This window comes from Calypte anna, chromosome 1 (assembly GCF_003957555.1).
Source record: "Calypte anna isolate BGI_N300 chromosome 1, bCalAnn1_v1.p, whole genome shotgun sequence".
NCBI lineage: Eukaryota > Metazoa > Chordata > Aves > Apodiformes > Trochilidae > Calypte > Calypte anna.
Genome location: NC_044244.1, coordinates 170,453,644 through 170,471,454, shown reverse-complemented (window position 1 = coordinate 170,471,454; position 17,811 = coordinate 170,453,644). Strand labels below are relative to the sequence as shown.

The following is a 17,811-nucleotide window of genomic DNA, read 5'->3' as shown; positions in this document are numbered from 1 at the left end:
GGAACAGATCTTCCATCTGATCCCCCTTACAGGCTGTGGCTCTGTGACATGAGGCAGCTGATGGGTCAGGCCCCCAGCATCACCTGCTTTGTGCTACTGACTCCCTCCCCTGCAGCACCACTGTGGCCAGCACAGCCTTGATGTCCACAGGGATCTGTAGTGTAACAAGGCAACCAGGTGCCACTAATTGCCAGGGAGTGAGGATGAGCTCATGACCAAGCATGAGCATGAGCATGACCAAGGCCTTTTATTGGCCCCCTGGTCCTGCTCATGTGCAGTGGGGGCCCACCCTAATTAGGCACAGGTGGGCTTGACACAAGCTCATGCTCACTCCCTGGCAATTAGTGGCATCTGGTTGCCTCGTTACACTACAGGGATCCCCCTCTGCAGTGACCATGAGCCAGGACACCTGGGTGTCCCCATACAGGCACCCTGGGGCAGCAAGGTGAGAGGTCCAGCAGGGACCAGTTTTGCTTCTGGATTGTCAAATCTTTGCCTACTTCTATCCCTTCCAAACAAGAACCAGGCTGCAGGGGTGGCAGCTCATGCAGTGCTCCCCAGGGCAGTTCTTATTCTCCCAAGGAGGGAATTACTGCTCAGTAATGCTTGCAGGGCTGAGGGAGGGGATCCCAGCCCTTCTCTTGGGCTGGCAGGAGGCACAGTTTCATGTTGGGACAAATTCTTCATGCAGAGCAGAGGGAGGTGATGCTGGGACTGCAGGAGCAAGGACAGCACTGGGCTGGTAAAGGGTGTGAGCATTTCAAAGCACTCTGTGATGTTTCTAATAATCCAAAGCACTTAAAAATACACTCCAGTACTTCCTGTCAGATTAATTTATTAGCAGAAAAGATGTTTTGCTGTAAGGCAGACAACTAACAGAGAATTCCTATAATTCTCAGTCAAGAGGCCAACTTGTTACTGATAGCTAATACCTGCAACTAAATTGACTGCTCTGAAATGAATGGGAGAGACCCAAAATGCATACGGAAATTTCATCAAATATATAAAATATATAACCTTTACATTTCTTCATTTTAAATACATTTTCTTTTTAGGTAAGAAACAAACATACTAGAGTTCATTTGCAAAATAAGCACTGCAGGAGATGTCCAGTCTTTCACAGGTCTTCTTGGTAAGCAGATGACATGCACAGCAGCACGCATAGAATCCATGGGTTGAAAATAAAACCCCATTCACATTGGTCCTTTTGTCGAGTCTGAAGACCCTACTTTGTAATACCAGTAAGAATTAAAGAAGTAGGGTTATATTGATAATCAGAGACTACAGAAATCTGTGAGCTTCTGGAGGAACCAGGAGAAATATGGCAAGACAGAGATACAGCCAGACTTCGAACCCTCCAGCCTTACAGTTTCAATTTTCACAAAGTTTTGTTTAAAAATGCTCTTTTTAAAATATGATAAATAGTAGGGGTAAATCTTCTCATGAAGTACAGGTTACCAGCAGCATTCACTGGAGTGCAGTTATTAAACGTGTGTGATCCTTGACTAAGTTCTCCATGCACTCAGGCCACCTATGGTATTTCAGAGACTTTTCAATTTCAACTCTCCCTATAAAGACACTGACTTCTTTACTGATTTTGATATCACCTGACTGATCAGTATAAATCTTGAAGGGGCCGTAGTCCTCCCCATTTTTTTGTCCCTGCTTCTACCTTAAGTAGAAGAGCATTGCCAGGGGATTATGGAAACAAGGTTCCAGTGGGTGGAACTGGGTGGGCTTTTTACTCAGATCTGGACAGTGTTCTTCTGATCCACAGAAAAAAACCCAGGGCACTTATTTAAAACCACTTTTTAAGAAGTGTGTGTGTGAATACACCAAAGTCAAATATTTATGATTTTAAAACAGATTACAATCTTGCTGATGAAACACCAATATTTGACTTTAACATCAAATGGAAGTTACAAACAATGGAATTATATAATCCTTGATGAGTAGAAAAAACTGTCACAAGTTTGTAGAGCATACAAACCAGTAATTTAATCCCCAGGCTCTGGACTCTGAATCTGACAGGTAAGGCATAAAGCTCTTGCAGCTGGATCTGCTGGTCCTAAATTCAGGACCTGGGTTCCTCCACGCTGGATTACAAGACCTGGTGAAGTGGCAGTTCATCAATTTCCTCATGAGCTACTGTAAAAATGCACTCTTCTGTGGTGTGATGCAAAAATGGATTCTGCCATCCTTCCTTTGGTTGACAAACAGTCTCAGATTTTTCTCCTTCATTCACCACCTGGTTCTGGGAAATGAAGCTGTGTGCACGCAGCTTCACAAGACAGCAGCAGTGCAAATCAGATGAGACTGGTGCTGCTAACCCCATGTGCACTGCACTCACCAAGCAGCCCTAGCCCCCTAGCCCTGCCTCAGAGGGCAGCCCTCAGCCCTCTGAGCCTTCAGTCAAAAAAGGCTCAGAGAAACAGCAGCTTCTCTAGCTCCAGTGAGGGTGTTCTCATGGTGGGAAGAGCATATAAGCATTCCCCAGTTCTGAAGTCCAGCTATTCAAGAAAGACATTCACAATATGAGCCATGAGGGAGGAATCACAGCTCCTTATTGTGATCCAAGCATCAAGAACTGCACCGTAAGTTACAGGACCAGCAGCCAAACTGGGTGAGAAAAGGTCCCATATGATTAATGCCACACTGAGGATGCTTTGCACACTATCCAATCCCAGTTCTGCTATCTAGTTCCAACCTCTTCCAAAGCCTAAAAGAAACCAACAGAACCTACAGCAGCATCTTAAGACTCTATTTCCCTTCCAGGACTTTAAGGAGGGCAGCAAAGACAAGATGCATGAAAGAACTGTGGAAAGGTTATTCACATATCCCACTAGCAGCAGCAGAAAAGGCTTTAAAGTGCTTGTACTTGAGAGCTCAGCAGAGGAGTGAACAAGAAACCTTCTGGAACATCTGCTAAAAGGAACGACCAGAGGTCCTGTTCAAAGCAGAACAGCTGGGAGTAAGGAGAGTGACCTCTCAGAAGATGCTGGGTACAACTCTCTGTTCTGGTTACCCACTGCCTACCCAGCACTCCCTCAAAACTAGCAACAACATTAGACTGCAGTTCCACTGGCTGTTTTACTGTCACTTTTGCTCCATATGTGGTCATCCAAGAGACTGGCACCTGAAAAGATTCAGACTATGCCACCAGCTCCATCCTTTCTAAGAAACAACAGGACCTCTGGTACTTTATTAGCTTCTGTTATCCTAGAAGCCTGTTAGTGAAGATTTGCAAAAGCTGAACACTAGCTATCTTCACACAATATGTAGGGGCCAATTAGATGCACAGAGATGAATTATTTAAAACCAAAACTAAAAACCAAAGCCAGTCTTTGTCTGCATGAATTCAGTCGGGCTGCTCTTGAGGAAGCACACAGGAGCAGCAGTGCAAGTGCCAGAAAACAGAACAGCTCTGCTGCTGTGGTAGTTGGAACAAGTTATGTGTGAGAGACAAGCTTGAGCTCCAAATCACCTACCTAGCAATGACTGCCATCCCAGTGGCTTTGTCTTCTTATTCAAGCAGACTGAGAAGCAAAAGCCACTTTCAGGAACAGGATTACTTATCTACCATTTCCTAGAAGTTCCCTTGATGACTGTACTTTAAGAACTAGGGCTGTTTCTACATTCTGCTAGCCCAGAACTTAGAAATCCACTCCCTCAATCCATACACCAATCAAAAGGGTACCATTTTGTTATTACTCTGATCTAACAGCAATAAACTTTTGGTACTTTTTTGTCATGTGCTGACAGTGATTAGCCATCCAGTTACTCTCACAGAAAATAGAAGCAGCATTTCCCCCCCCAGGAACTTCTAAATTAAAAAGACCTTCAGGTAATTCTGTAAAACATTTAAGACATCATAAATAAACTTATGCTAAAAATCACTTTCCAAATAATAAATAAAACTCTCCCTTATTTGAAAGTGCAAACAGGCTGCATTATAAAAAGTACAGAGCAAGACTGCAGAAGTGCTTAATTACTCAATAGTGACCAAGACACAGTTTCTTGTTTTGGTGCTGCTGGTCATCTAGTGATTTGGTTTTCTGGACCCCATCTAAAGGAAAAGAAAAACCACATGTGAAACATTAATAAAATATCAATATATATATATCAAAATATATATAAAATAAATCATATCATAAAATACATCCTTTAAATATGCAACATATACAGGCACACTGGAATAACACTGGGTGTGGGGTCAGGGAGCTTGTCTAATTCCCCATACAGAGGAACATGCAACAATCAAAGCAAGAAACATACTAAGGGAAAAATAGCAACTTAAAACACTTAAGTGCACAGAATAAAAACATAACATCTTGAAAAAAACATTGATAGAAAAATGAGCCCTCTTAAAGGTTGTCAAACAAAGCACCCCAGGCTGAATCTTTCTCCAGATGGGTTTAAAAACCATTAGCAGAGAGAGGGACAAACAAACCCTAACATTTTGCAGTGATTACTAATGCCATGAGCACTACTCAGAGACCTTCCCTCCTCCTTTTTTCCTCAGACTCATAAGGAAATAAACAGAATTCTCCACTAATCTAGCTCACTATATGTTAGGAATTAGCTTTTAGTATGGTGGCTGTTCATCTGCTAGAAGACCAACCTTCAGTCTTTTTTTTTATGCTCCTGGCATGGTTCTCAATGCTATGAGTAAGTTCCAACTCCCTATCTTTACACTCCGTATCTTCATGCTTGGGGCACAAAAATTATTTAACTTCTTTCTTCTACATTATTTTCCCCTCTGGATGAGAAACATTTTAAGGACCAGTAGCTGACAATGGTGAGTCCCTTTTGTGGCACAAAAAGGCTTCAACACAAGCCTCATCTAAACTCTGTACTCAGGAGGTGGCAGCTCCTTTGCTACAGAAGTACAGGTCAACAAGGATTTTGTGCCATTCACATTATATAGATGTATATTTATACACATAAATAAATGTTGATTGAAAAGCATTGGCACAGACTCCCTTTCATCAAAGCAGCACCAAAATGTTCTGCAGAGCATATTTCAATGACTTGGAGGAGTCCAATTTCTCTTGAAATAAAATAGCACTCTGTATAGAACAAAATATAAAGTCTTTGTAGAACAATATTTAAAACATGATAAAGTCCTCTGAAATTATCTATGTGCAAAACAGCATGTTGTTGACCTTGATAATAGCATTACTAGATTTGGTAATATGCACCAATGCCAAGCATTTGTTAAAACAAATTTGTTTTCAACTTACTGTTTGTTTATCCATTTGAAAAACTCAGAGAAGTTTTCATAGCAAAATTTAAGTAATTGAAATCAAGATTAAGAGTCATCAGCCCCAGAAGGATTCAGGTTTGTTTAAAATGTGATCACATTTATTGACTGCAGTCATAAGTCATAAGACGAATTAGTGAAAAAATACTTACTTTCCCTGGCTGTGGAATCATGGAACTCAAGGGAATTAGTGTGCAATGGATTTACTTGCCACTGGTAAAAGAAGAAAATGCTTACTTATTCCAGAACACAGAAGAAAGAGCAAAAGAAAAAAACACCCTACAGTGTTAAGGGGTGTGTGGCCATTTACTCTTGAGAAAGGGAAAGGAGACAGCTCAACACAGAAGTGGTGCTTTGTCAGGGTGAGCACTGAGTGCAGGTGCACCTGGACACCTTCAAAACCCACCACAGCTCTTTCAGGAGCTGCTGGCAGGGCCTACAAAATCACAAGAGAGTGATGTCCCACATCAGCTTCTGTGCTGTGACAGGGAGGCTTCGAGAGAACTTCAGAATGGGAAGAAACCACTTCAGAAAACAGCAAAGAGTCAGAGGGAAATCTGTGCAGCAGTTGAAGAAATCAGACACAGTTCTCCCAAGTGTTGTGAAAAGGCAATCCCTCAATTCCACCCACTTGACTAAACAGCATATGAAAGCACTCCTCAGTGCTGGCTACAGATGGCTGCTCACTGTCCCCTTCCCCCAGTTCTGCCCAGAGTTTTGGAATACAGAACATTTAGACACTTACTGTAAATTTGCTTACACCCTCAAGTTCACCAAACTTCATGTAGGATATGTCTGCTTTCTTTTTTCCAGCATCAACATCTCCTGCATAGATCTGCTTGATACCAGCCCCTTTGATTAAAGGGACACATTCATCACATGGACATTTTGTCACAAATATCATGCTTCTTTCATCTGGCTTTATTTCTCGACACCTACAAAGGGTCAGAAAACAGAATTTCAGTCTCTATCCTGATAGTTTTGGTGGGTGACAAACTTGGTATCTCACAAGACCATGGAAGGAAGTGTGTTACCTGCTCTCACAAGTAACTTATTCCTGATCAAGTGCACAAGCACACAGACAATCTGGTTTAGTTTTACTATCTGTGAACAAAACACCCATCCCACCTCTCCCCACATATCACTGTTGGAAGCCTCAACAATTGCCACACTTCCACATTTCAGGTTATAGCATGGACCTGGCAGAAAGCAGAGGCAGCTGCCATGCAGCAGAGTGAATATTCTTTGAAAACAAAGTTCCCTTAAAAGTTTGAAGAAACTTCAGGAGCTGTCTGTGTCTGTGCACATCCAACTTCTGCATCACAGGCATAAACAAGACTGACTGCAACCCACATCTCATCACAGTGACATCATGAATTTGTCACAGAACTTCTTTCTGAACATCCCCTTTCTTTTTTTGTGGTCAGAACAAACCCATTACCTGAAGGTCAAGGCGTTCTGCTCCGCATGTATAATGTACCGGAACTTTCTGATTTCCCGATCTTTTTGTTTATCATCCATGTGTGGAAAATCAGCATATTCAGATCCAACAGGGAAGGCATTGTAACCGCAGCCTACAAAATACATTGCTCCTGTCCCATCACAGCTTCTCTGCAACAGTAAGCAAAGCGTCGTATTTGGAGACTTTCAAACCCAGTGCTGAGTGGAAGTGTTGTGCAATGCAGGCTTTCACATTACTACTTCATGCCAAGTTACAGCAGTTCAAAGGGAACTCAGCTCCTGCTCACTGCTCTGTGTCCACCAAGCTCCATAGGAGCTGCAAGGGCAGCTGCAATGCCACACGCAACACAGAATCATAGAATTGGTTGGAAGGGACCTCAGAGATCATCGAGTCCAACCCTTGAACCACCGCTGCGGTTGCTAGACCATGGCACTGAGTGCCACATCCAGTCTCTTCTTAAATATCTCCAGGGATGGAGAATCCACTACTTCCCTGGGCAGCCCATTCCAATGCCTGATCACTCTCTCCATAAAGAAATTCTTTCTAATATCTAACCTAAACTTCCCCTGGCACAACTTAAGACCGTGCCCTCTTGTCTTGTTGAAAGTTGCCTGGGAAAAGAGACCAACCCCCCCCTGGCTACACCCTCCTTTCAGGGAGTTGTAGAGAGTGATGAGGTCTCCCCTGAGCCTCCTCTTCTCCAGGCTGAACACCCCCAGCTCCCTCAGCCTCTCCTCATAGGATCTGTACTCGAGTCCCTTCACCAGCCTGGTTGCCCTCCTTTGGACTGGCTCCAGGACCTCGATATCCTTCCTAAACTGAGGGGCCCAGAACTGGACACAGGACTCAAGGTGTGGCCTCACCAGTACATGTTTTAGTGGCTCTCCTTTTAGCAAGTAACATTGATACCGGAAACAGAAATCCTAAAGGATTTAGTCCTTAAGCCTTTCTGCAATGTGCAAAATTAAAAGACAGGTGGAGTTAGTTCCTGATGTGCCAGAAAACAGTTTCACCAGTCTCTCAACAGACCCAGTGACAAAGCAACTGGTGACTGAAATCAGAAGAAACATTAAGAGCAGTGAGCAGTCCATGACTGAAGTACTAAAACCAAATGAAGAGAATGTTGCAGCTGAATAAAGAGCGAGGCTTCGTGGGATTAGGAATGTGCATAATTAGAGACATAGAGAAACAAAAACTTTATGTTTAGATGGGAAAAAGCATACTAACAATGTTTGAAAAAAATAAATAAATCACTTTGATCCAAAAAGCACCCTGCTTAAGCCAGTACAGCATTCCCACTGCAAGAAGAATCCTCTCTAGAGATTGTTAGCCAGGCTACAACTGCACTCAGAACTCTCCAAAAAAGAGAGGGGCCAGGCAGAGTAGGTACACGCTGCCTGATCAGCAGCTCTGGCAAAACTCTGTAGCTAGGACACCTGGAATAAGCGCCAATGGCTAGGGAAGCAAGCACACTGAAAAGCCAGGCAGAGACACCCTGGGAATTACTAAACCCATTTATACTTCCCCTTCATCTTGACAGCACAAGAATGAACCAGTCATTAATGTGGTTACTAAAGAATGAGAACTGCAAGCTTTCCACAGGCTGTGCATGTGTATGAAAAAGGCATGTGTATAAACTTAAAAGCAAAATCACAAGCTCAAAGCAGATATAAGTGTATGAATTGTGTGTGCAAGGAAAAGTAACTTTTTCAATACTTACAGATTTTTCTTCTGCCCAAATGATAGCTCCAACTCCCGTTTTATGATCCTCTAAAATACATAATGTTTTTAGCAGTAAATCACAAACGATGCACTTTTGAGTTACCTATACCTCATATGACAGCCTAGAGTAAGGAATAGCATTCATTGTTGCTTTGTGGACAGGAAAAAAAGACATGCAGAAAGATAAAGAGCTTCAAAGTCTTACAAGTCTGCTATAAAAGCTTTCACTGTGCTTGCACTGCAAAGTCAGTCACTCTCAGACTTTGCTATGTACATTTGCTCACAAATACTAAAAGGCAAACACCACAGTTATCAGATAAGAAAATGTGTGCCAAGAATATGTGTGGACAGGTTCACTGATGTGAGATGGCAAATTGATAAAAACCTTCTCATTATTTACTACATAGTTTTATTTCTTAATTTCTGCCATTCTTGAAGTTTAAGGTTCTGCAGTCTAAATTCCTATAAAATTAGGGGGGTTTTATATCTTATTCAGAGACAAAATGTTAACAATCAGATTTGGGGATGTATTTCCTATCACAGAAAAACTGGAACACAACTTTACTTCTGTAGCAAGGAAGATTTTTATGGAACTTGGAAATCTTACCCAGTAGCTATTCAGTCTTGACCAGTTAAAACAGAGCAAGAAGAAAAAGCATATTTCACTCTTGCAGCGATTAATATTGCAGATGGCACTTTTCAATTACCATTTCCATCATCCTTAGCCTCACTACCACACAATCACTCAAAGAATATTTTTATATAAATATATACTATTCATTTGTTTTTAAGGGTTAAAAAGTAGCAACTCTCCCATTTAGATTTTAAAAACCCCACCATCACTAAGGAGTACCACCAAGTTTTAAGTCTTCATAATCTGTAATCTCTGGAAGAATTTATTAGTTTACTCCATTCTAGATGGAATAAAGTAGCTGACAGGAGTCATTTGTATCAGAAGAGAATCAATAACTACCTTTCCACCTTGAAAGCCAGTGAATCAAAACTCCAGCATTTTTGTAAAGAAACCCCCATCAGATATAGAATCACTTTCACTAATAATACTGGAACTAGGCAGCTTAATACTTAATGCCCTAATGGAAGTTTGTTATTTCACTGTTCTTTTCTGAAAAAGTGTTCGTAATATGCTTAAAATACTGGCATTTATTTGGTAAAAGAAACATCTTGTGAAACCTATAAAAAAGAGCCTCAGAGCAGCTTGAAGAGTTTAAATGTCATTGTGTTCTATTTTCAGATCGGTGTCGAACACAGTGTCAGGGCAGGCTTTGCTAGCACTATATGTGAAATAACTTCCTCTTGGATAGCTCAGTGCTTTCACACACCATACCACCCACCCCTGTGGCGTTCTTATTATTACTGCCGCTCCTGTTTCATAGAATTAGGAATAGAATTCAGCAGCTTGCTCAAGGAAGTACTTGGAAGAATTAAGACTGAAACCAGGAACTTGCCCTACTCATAAGATCCACTCTTCCCCCACAACTGCAAGAGCTCACCTGTTCTATAGGCAAGCAGTCTGGCTTGAATCATACAGTGCCTTGCAATTTCTTGGGGCAGCCCCCACTGCTCTGTCTCATTGGCTCGCCATGATTCACTGTTGTAAAACCCAAAGCATCCAAAGGCAGGGACGCTGGCAGCCACTGTTGCCAAGACCAAGACAAGATCTTTCATGTTTTGCCTCAGGTTGCTGAAGTAGGGATTTTCACAGAGGTTCTCCAGTCCCATTGTCATCAATATTTGCTTGTGCGTTTCCTCATTTGAGATTAGGAATAAGCTTTCGTACTCTTTTATTCTGTCTTGTCTGCACACAGTATAAAAGTCAGTATTTGAGTCAGGCTGAGATTTTGCTATTTTTTGAATAAAATCAAACTTGGCGGAGGTTTCTTCAACAAACTGCACCATGTAGCACACCAAGGGCTGAAGCAACACACACACTCGAGCACGGCTATTTGACTTCAGTCTTTCCACTGCTTTGGCATCTAGCTTTGCATCATCAGTAGTCATGGGACTGGATGCCTCGTTCTGCAAGCTCATTTCAGGATCTGCAGGCCAGTAAGAAATCCTGTTCACCCCAGCTGGAAGAGAAGATAATGCAGCAAAAGGAACCATGCAAGGACAGTGGAATATAAACCTCATTTTCAGTACACCATTGCCTAACCCTCCTTTTTCTCCATTAAGGCTATAGGTGCTGTTTCAGTGGTGTCTGGACAACAAAAATGCCAGCAGATACCAATATCTAAAGCTTATCAGACTTGGTTATCAGTCTAGAGACAAAAATAGGAATTATTAAGTCCTAAGATCTTTGTGGCAGCCTAATTTTGCATCTTGCCTACAACAAATTAACACCACACTAAAAAGTCAGCACTAGCAGAAGTTGCTGCTGAGATTAAAAAACAGCACTTGCAGAAAGGCTGTACCAACAGTTCCCATTTCAGGAAACAAATAATCTGATGTGTCTGCATCTCACTTTGGAAAAACAAACTCTGAAGTACACTCTGTGATTTCTGCATTAGAAACACCCTTCCTATGGTGCCACAGAGAAGCTGTAACAATTTAGGCCTAGTCATCAGGCCTGGGTTGCTCTGGCAAAGTGCAACAGGCATGTCAGAATCCCCACAAAGAAGCAAGCACCACCAATAATAATAGTTACATAGAGAAACAAGGAACAAACCCTAGATTCTTGATTATCAGCCCCAGGAAACGACAGGGATTGGCATTCACAACTGGGATAGTGCAAAGAGAAAACAGCAAAACAGCAAAACCAAGCAAAACATTTACTCCTCCTCTACTACTACAGTCATTGCTTACCATTTACAATCATTTTTAAACAAGTTGAACATGGTTTTCTGGAAAAATAAAGATCACAGTTTTTCAGTCTTGATCCATGTTTGATGAGTGCAATCTGGCCAGCATGCAAGTCTGTACTGGAACAGTGAAGACCAACAATCTTCATATTTTTCACCACAACTAGACCACTCTTCTTTACCTACAGAAAAAGACATTAATTTTTTTTTTCCCCAACATCAAGTCCATAGAGATGTTACAGCTCTTCCTTGGGTAACAGCAATCAGCCAGGATCAGAGCATATAGCTCTGCAGTACAAATCATGATAGAAGTCATTAAACAATCTGTTACATTTCCCTTAAGCAGTATTTTGTTTGTGTGTGTGGTTTCTACATGTGCTTGTAAAAACATCAGAGTGCTGTGCTGCTGTCAAGCTTCCAACAGGGACTGGTAAATTCCTGATTTTTCTGGTCACTGCTTTGCTCATAAGAAAAGCCAGACACAACATAGAAAATTCTGTCAATTATAGCTAAAACCCCTTCTGAATCACCCAGCACCTGGAAACACTCATTAATTTAATTTCTCTCTTAAGCTTGACCATCCTGAGAGCTAGCAACTTCTCTAGCTTTATTTCTGCTTCTTCATTTATAGAAACAAATCCTGGTTCTAAAAAAATCTTCCATGGAAAAAGTCATACTACAGACAAGAGTTCTTACACCTGAATTCCCATGGATGGTGAGGAAAGTGGGTACAGGCTAGTTTGATGAAGGTGGTTTAAGAGACAAAATGCAGGGACAGGTCCACTCAGGTAGTGGTCCTGATATTCCTATTGAATTGTGGTCCCCTTTGTGGCAGAGATCCATTTACTGGGAAGGGTGTGTGCAGTGATAAGAGACAGAACCTGGTGAAAGCCAGGAGGGGGAGACTCCCTGGGCATCTCTATTGAACATCTCCAACACTGACAGAAACTTCTCCCTGAAACAAAACCTCTTGGAAAGAGGGGAATTGAAACTAAGGGAAGATTGTTGAAGAATATCAGAAGCCTACACTAAGAGCTTAATAACCATTAATCTCCTGAAGAGGAATTTTGAGATAACACAGGAAGGATCATGCCAGAAGGTATGAAGCCAGCAAAACTTGCAGTCACTGGGGAAAGGTTAATATGCAGGGGGAGATTGTGACCACTGACCCAATTCAGGCCCAAAAGATTTGCACACACAACCCCTCCCTTCCCCATATTCCCCCCCCAAGGAGCATGTGTGCTAATTTACATATCAAGCTGGGACAAATGAACCAATAGTAAATGATGTGGTAATTAAGAGAGAAGATTCCAGAAGTGCTGAAGCTGGGTTGATGTTTTCTCTTTCCATACTGAACACCTCCATTGGCTGAATCCAAGACTGGTGATCTCTCTCTAACTTTTCTTCTTCTATTCATTCATTCATTCATTCATTCTCTCTCTCTGTGTCTCTTTCTCCCTCTTTTTTTCTTCCTAAAATCATTAAGTAATGTTAAACCTACTGTGATTTTACCTTGGCTGTGCAGCTTTAACATATATGTATCATGATTTTTATAATCAAAGTATCAGCCTTTATGAATAAACAGCCTGAGCATGTATCATATCAGCCTTTATGAATTACTCTTTCTATAGTTCTAATTAAAGCTAATATTTAAATAAGGATCCTGTCTGTTGTTTTCACCTTAATCCAACAGTAAGGATTCATGAATCTATCTCCTCTGTCTGTGAGGCAGGACGTCGCAAGTGGTGAAACATTTCTGATTATGCATTCCAGCTACCAGGACACTGCTGCCTTAGATCTCTAAATTACTCAATTTCTTTGCAGTTAGACAAATGAGACTGCAGAAAAGCCCTCCATGTGACCCAAGTACCACTCCTAACTGAACTGCTAAATTTGAAACTGCTTTTGACATCTGCATGGTGCTCATCTAGTTCTATTTCAAATCTAATCTGGGACATACCAAACTCTGCAAATTAGGCATAATCTGTTACTCACATTGTTTTCCTGTTTTTTCTTGTCCTGGCTGATACTCATGCTATGGATCTTAGCATGTAGGTATGCTCTGGATGAAGCAGTAATAATTTTAAAGAGCATGTTAAGAGCACTGATCACAATCTGAAAATGCCCCTCTACTTTAAAGTGAAACTGGCAGCTGTTCAGAAGATCCCTTCTCAAGAGCAGTTTGTTTTTATTGTCACTGAAGTAGTTATCCACAAAATCTTAATCAGAAAATGTTTCAAGTAGTTCTGTGCACCTTGTCTGTATATGAGAACTCCTCTACAATAAAGAACATTGACATTTTAAAGAGTATCTCTCCACCATCAACCACAGTGATTTTAAAAGTTGTAATTAGTATATACTACAAAGTGCAGGATATAAATCATGTCTCCTCTGTTATAGTCTTCAAAATACCTACCATCATTTTTTACTGTTTGCTTCACCTGTCAGGGGTATACCTTGCCTCTCAAAGCTTTTCAGAAATAGCAATTATTTAACTATTTTGCTATTTTTTTCCCACCAGTGGATTTTTTCTATGAAATAGTTGAAAAACATTTACGAGCCTTTTTTCTCCCCTCTGTACTATCTGTCATGTAAAGAGCAGTTAGGTTAAATTTACTGCAGGAGCTATTAGCATCTGTTCAGGAAGACCAATTAATAGTAAATGTAGACATTTTACCTGGGATTTTTTCTGTTGCTCAGCTGAGGGAAAGAGCTCCATCCAGAGACTGAACAGAGTAAAAAGATTTACCTTAGAAAGCCTTGGCATTTGACCTGTCATTAGAAGAAGAAAAAAATATTTATTAAAGACTTTTTATAAAGAAACCACACATTGTTGAACAATATTTTCCCAGTCTTCTACACCACCGGTGCTACAGAAGCTGGTTCAGCAACCACTTCTGCTGCTACAGCAGCTAAAACCACACTGTCCTCTTCAGGGCAGTAGCTGTCAACTCAGAATGCTCACATCTGGATGCAGAGGTCAGATCTGTGCAACAAGTTAATTCTACTCAGAGGTGAAGGGCAGAACTCAGGGATCAGATCCCACATAACCTCATGTCCTCTGATGACTCACAGACACTTAAAGAAATTTGAGACACAGCTTGTGATTCAGCTCCAGGCTCACCACAGAAGAGAACAAAAATACCAAGGCACACATCATGATCTTACACTGACACCCACAGCAAAAGTGGATCAGCCACCATGAAAACTTCATTAGATCAGTTCCGGAGAAGCCTCCTTCTGGATTTTAACAGTCTGCTTAAATTTTGGCTAAGATTTTGCAAAAGAAAATTAAACCTATTGCTCAGGATGTCACTGCTGACTAAATAACCAAAGAGGTGGCAAAGAAGCATTTCCTGGACCACTACTTTGTGCTGTGTTGTGCTTCTACTCAAATTCTGGAGATTGTCCAGGGGGCCAGCACTCAACATTACTGAGTGCTGTACCAATGAAAGAGGGGGAAGTAATGCTCTGCTCACTAATGCTTCCACCATTCCAGATATAAAGCTGTCTTGCCTCAGGCTTGGCAATAAGTTAATCAAGTCTTTGAAAAAGCTCCAGTCCCTACATCAGGGCTGCTTACAGAGAGCTGTAGTGAACACATGTGCCTCTGCAGGTCTCTCAGGTGCTCTCTGACAATATTATTATTTCTGGTTTTATCCTTTCCAGCAAGCATTACACTTTTTGGAAGGAACGGCAGAGGCAAGAACAGAACAGAGAAAAATATTTCTTCAAGTAGTTCCAGCAGTTCAGAAGAGATATAATCAGACACTAAGATTGCTTTGGTGGTGGTGGTGGGGGAACGTCAGCTTAATGACACTTCTGTGAACAATTAGGGCAATAGATAGACATGCAATCCATGACTGGAATACCATTTTCAGGCAGTATTTTTACAGAGTTTTTTCTCACAGAAATGTAATTTTGGAAAGCAATTCTAAACCTCCCAGGACATGCCTGACACACTCCTTATGCCACCCCACTGTGCCCAAGCACCTGGTTAGCACCATCAGATACCTGTGCTAGAAAAGTATATGGCAAGCAGCACACATAAAGATTTGTTAACACTCATATTAAAAAAAAAAATCCCAACAAACCTGCAAAACTATGTCTACAAGCCAGATCTAAACAAGTAGAATTTGTATGCTTAAATGGGCAATTGGGCTCATTCTCACTAAAGCCCCTGTTCTATCCTGTTGTAGCACACATATATTCAGTTCCCAAATAGCAAGCTAAAATAAACAGTGCAATTTATACCAACTCAAACATATACCATCATGTTTCCTGAAATGGATCACAGTGTGGCATACAGCATAGATTTAAAACAGAATACACCAGAAACAAGTCTGAATTACTGTTTGTTTTCTCGGACCTAAACTGAACGGGACCTGTCAAGCACAAGGGAAACTGAATAATGTATGGGCTCAAAACCCTCTTGTGAATTGGCATAAATATATAATGAGAAGCAGGAGAATATTACAATGAAAAAGGAAAGATGTGGTCACAGATACCATATCTATGTATCTGAATCTTTATTCACTTGCATAGTTAAATGTCACCTTAAGCTCAAGAGTGAAGAGAATACTGATTACAATGGCCTGCAAAAAAGGTAAGGAGACATCTTACAGAATTTAAAGCAGAAAGACAGGAAAAAAAGGAACCAGGCTCTTTGCCACTGAGAGCAAAACTGTGTAAGACAAGAGCACTCTTTACCAGGGAACCTGGCCCTCACAGCTTCCCTATTTCACACAAAGGTAAAACTTTATTCCTCCACATTAGGGATCTTACTCCAGCGAGGCAAGGCATGCTCCAGGGAAAGCATGATATGAAGGCCAGTGTCAGAAACTCTGTTGCTTCTGTACCTGCAAGCAAAAAGGAGAAGGATCCTGCCCATCTGGATGTGGGTCAGACACAGGATTATGCCATGGATGCAATATCAGAGTCCCTAGTTCAAAGTCTGAAAGGCTTTAAAGAAGTCATCTTACAAATAACGAAACTAACGCCGTGCTTTGACACCATCACGGAGGAGAAAATCAGTGACATCACTCTCCTGTCTGGAAAACAGAAACTAGAAACCATTTTCAGACCTCACCTCCACTCGTTTGGAAGCAGAATTTTCACAAAACTAGGATGAAATAAAACTCATTTACCCACCGAGGAGACCCTGTAACAGCTCTGTTGTGGTTCTCAGTCTGAGAGCTGTATGTATATAGCCCTTGGGCAATCTCTATGTGCACAGCACTCCCTGGGGACTGCAGCAATGGGACATATTAAATCTATTAAAATCTGCTCCACCTGGGCACCCCCAGCCTTGTGCAAAAGTTGCTCTTAACTAAATCTGAACATGGGCCCTATTGTGGGGGTCAGTAAGAACACCCCTCAGAAGGCAACCATTTCCATACACATTACACTGTACACATGTTAAATATACGTGGTCCAGAACAGGATAAAGAAATAACTTCGGTGGTGGAGGGTCGCAAAACACAAATATATGTTATCAAAAGAAGATCTGAGCACAGAATAAGAGCACAGGCGATCGGGGAGGGGGGGGATACTTTATTGTGTCGACTGTAAGGGGCAGGAGCACTCCGTGAAGCAGCAGCTGAGGAGGGGGAAGGAAGGAGCTCACTGAGCAGCCCAGGAGGAGGGGTAAGCCCTACAAGCGCCCTGAGGGGAGGACACACCGGAGGGTTCCGGGCGTTTGGTTAAAACCCCTCGAAGCACCTGGTGGGCCAGAAGAGACCCGGGAAGGCTAATGTCAGCACCCGCCATACCTCCCTCCCAGCCCTCACTGCCCGCTCCCCGCCGGGGCCGCGGCTCCCTCACGGCCGGTACAGGCCCCAGACAAGTGTCCGTCCCCACCCCCGACGGGCACAGGGCAGTGCTCACCGGCCATGCTGTCAGTCTGCGTGCTCGCCGCGCTGACCCGCGGGGCCTCCGCCGCCACTGCCTCCTCTGCGCCGTGCATCGGTGCCGGTGCCGATCCCGCCTCAGGTGCTGGCGCCGGTGCCGGTCCAGCCCGATACCCCCCGCCCCCCCCCGGCCATGGCCGCCCCGCTCCTCCCTCAGGGCGCCTCCGTGGCGGGCGCGTCCGCATGGCAACCGCCCCTGACGGGCAGGCGCCTCGGCCAATAGGAAGCGGCATCGGAGGGAGGGGGCGGGGATTGCCGTGACGGGGCGGGGCAGCGGCGGAGGCGGCCCCGGGGAGGGGTGGGCTCCGTCTTCACTGTGGGTGTTAGGGGGGGGGGCTCTCGGACCCTTCGCCGCTTCGCCCTCCTCAGGGGGGTTGTACCGCTCAGGGAGCCAGGGCAGCTCGGTACTGGCTGTCTCGCTGAGCCGTCACGGGAAGCGTCAGCACCCTCGGCCCGGACCCTCGGGAAAATCTGAGCCCAGGGGCAGTAACGGAATCCGAGGGACGCCCAGACTGGGACCCCGGGGCTGGGAGAGCGTCTGCCCCTCCGGCACAGAAGTTGTTTCTACGGTGGCAAAGTTGGGTTCTTCGTCACCTTGCCGAACCGGTGGCTTTGGCATGAGGTTTGCTGGTGGGG

General features: G+C 43.0%; 1 protein-coding gene across 3 annotated transcripts; it reads right to left on the bottom strand.

Moving 5' to 3' along the window:
- Positions 1-824: 824 nt before the first annotated feature.
- Positions 825-17,311, bottom strand: CDADC1 (cytidine and dCMP deaminase domain containing 1). 3 transcript variants are annotated; one of them, XM_030463533.1, is made up of 9 exons: positions 17,153-17,311; positions 13,944-14,038; positions 11,271-11,448; positions 9,959-10,537; positions 8,446-8,495; positions 6,705-6,874; positions 6,009-6,198; positions 5,416-5,476; positions 825-4,066 (listed from the first exon to the last, which is right to left on the bottom strand). In XM_030463533.1, the coding sequence occupies exons 1-9, from the start codon at positions 17,229-17,231 to the stop codon at positions 3,993-3,995; spliced, it is 1,476 nt and encodes a 491-aa protein (XP_030319393.1). In that variant the 5' UTR covers positions 17,232-17,311; the 3' UTR covers positions 825-3,992. The 3 variants fall into 3 exon arrangements, with proteins under 3 accessions (XP_030319393.1, XP_030319398.1, XP_030319405.1); XM_030463538.1 differs by having other exon boundaries at positions 14,016-14,038; positions 17,153-17,274; XM_030463545.1 differs by lacking the exons at positions 13,944-14,038; positions 17,153-17,311 and adding an exon at positions 13,262-13,326.
- Positions 17,312-17,811: the final 500 nt, after the last annotated feature.

Bases quoted from the DNA above. Each gene is read 5' to 3' on its own strand.
- CDADC1 (XM_030463533.1), bottom strand. From the start codon at position 17,231: ATGCACGGCGCAGAGGAGGCAGTGGCGGCGGAGGCCCCGCGGGTCAGC. The intron at 6,199-6,704 runs GTAATGGGTTTG...GACCCTTTGTAG, and splicing joins CAGAACGCCTTGACCTTCAG to GTGTCGAGAAATAAAGCCAG. The intron at 4,067-5,415 runs GTAAGTATTTTT...CTTTTCCTTTAG, and splicing joins TGATTCCACAGCCAGGGAAA to ATGGGGTCCAGAAAACCAAA.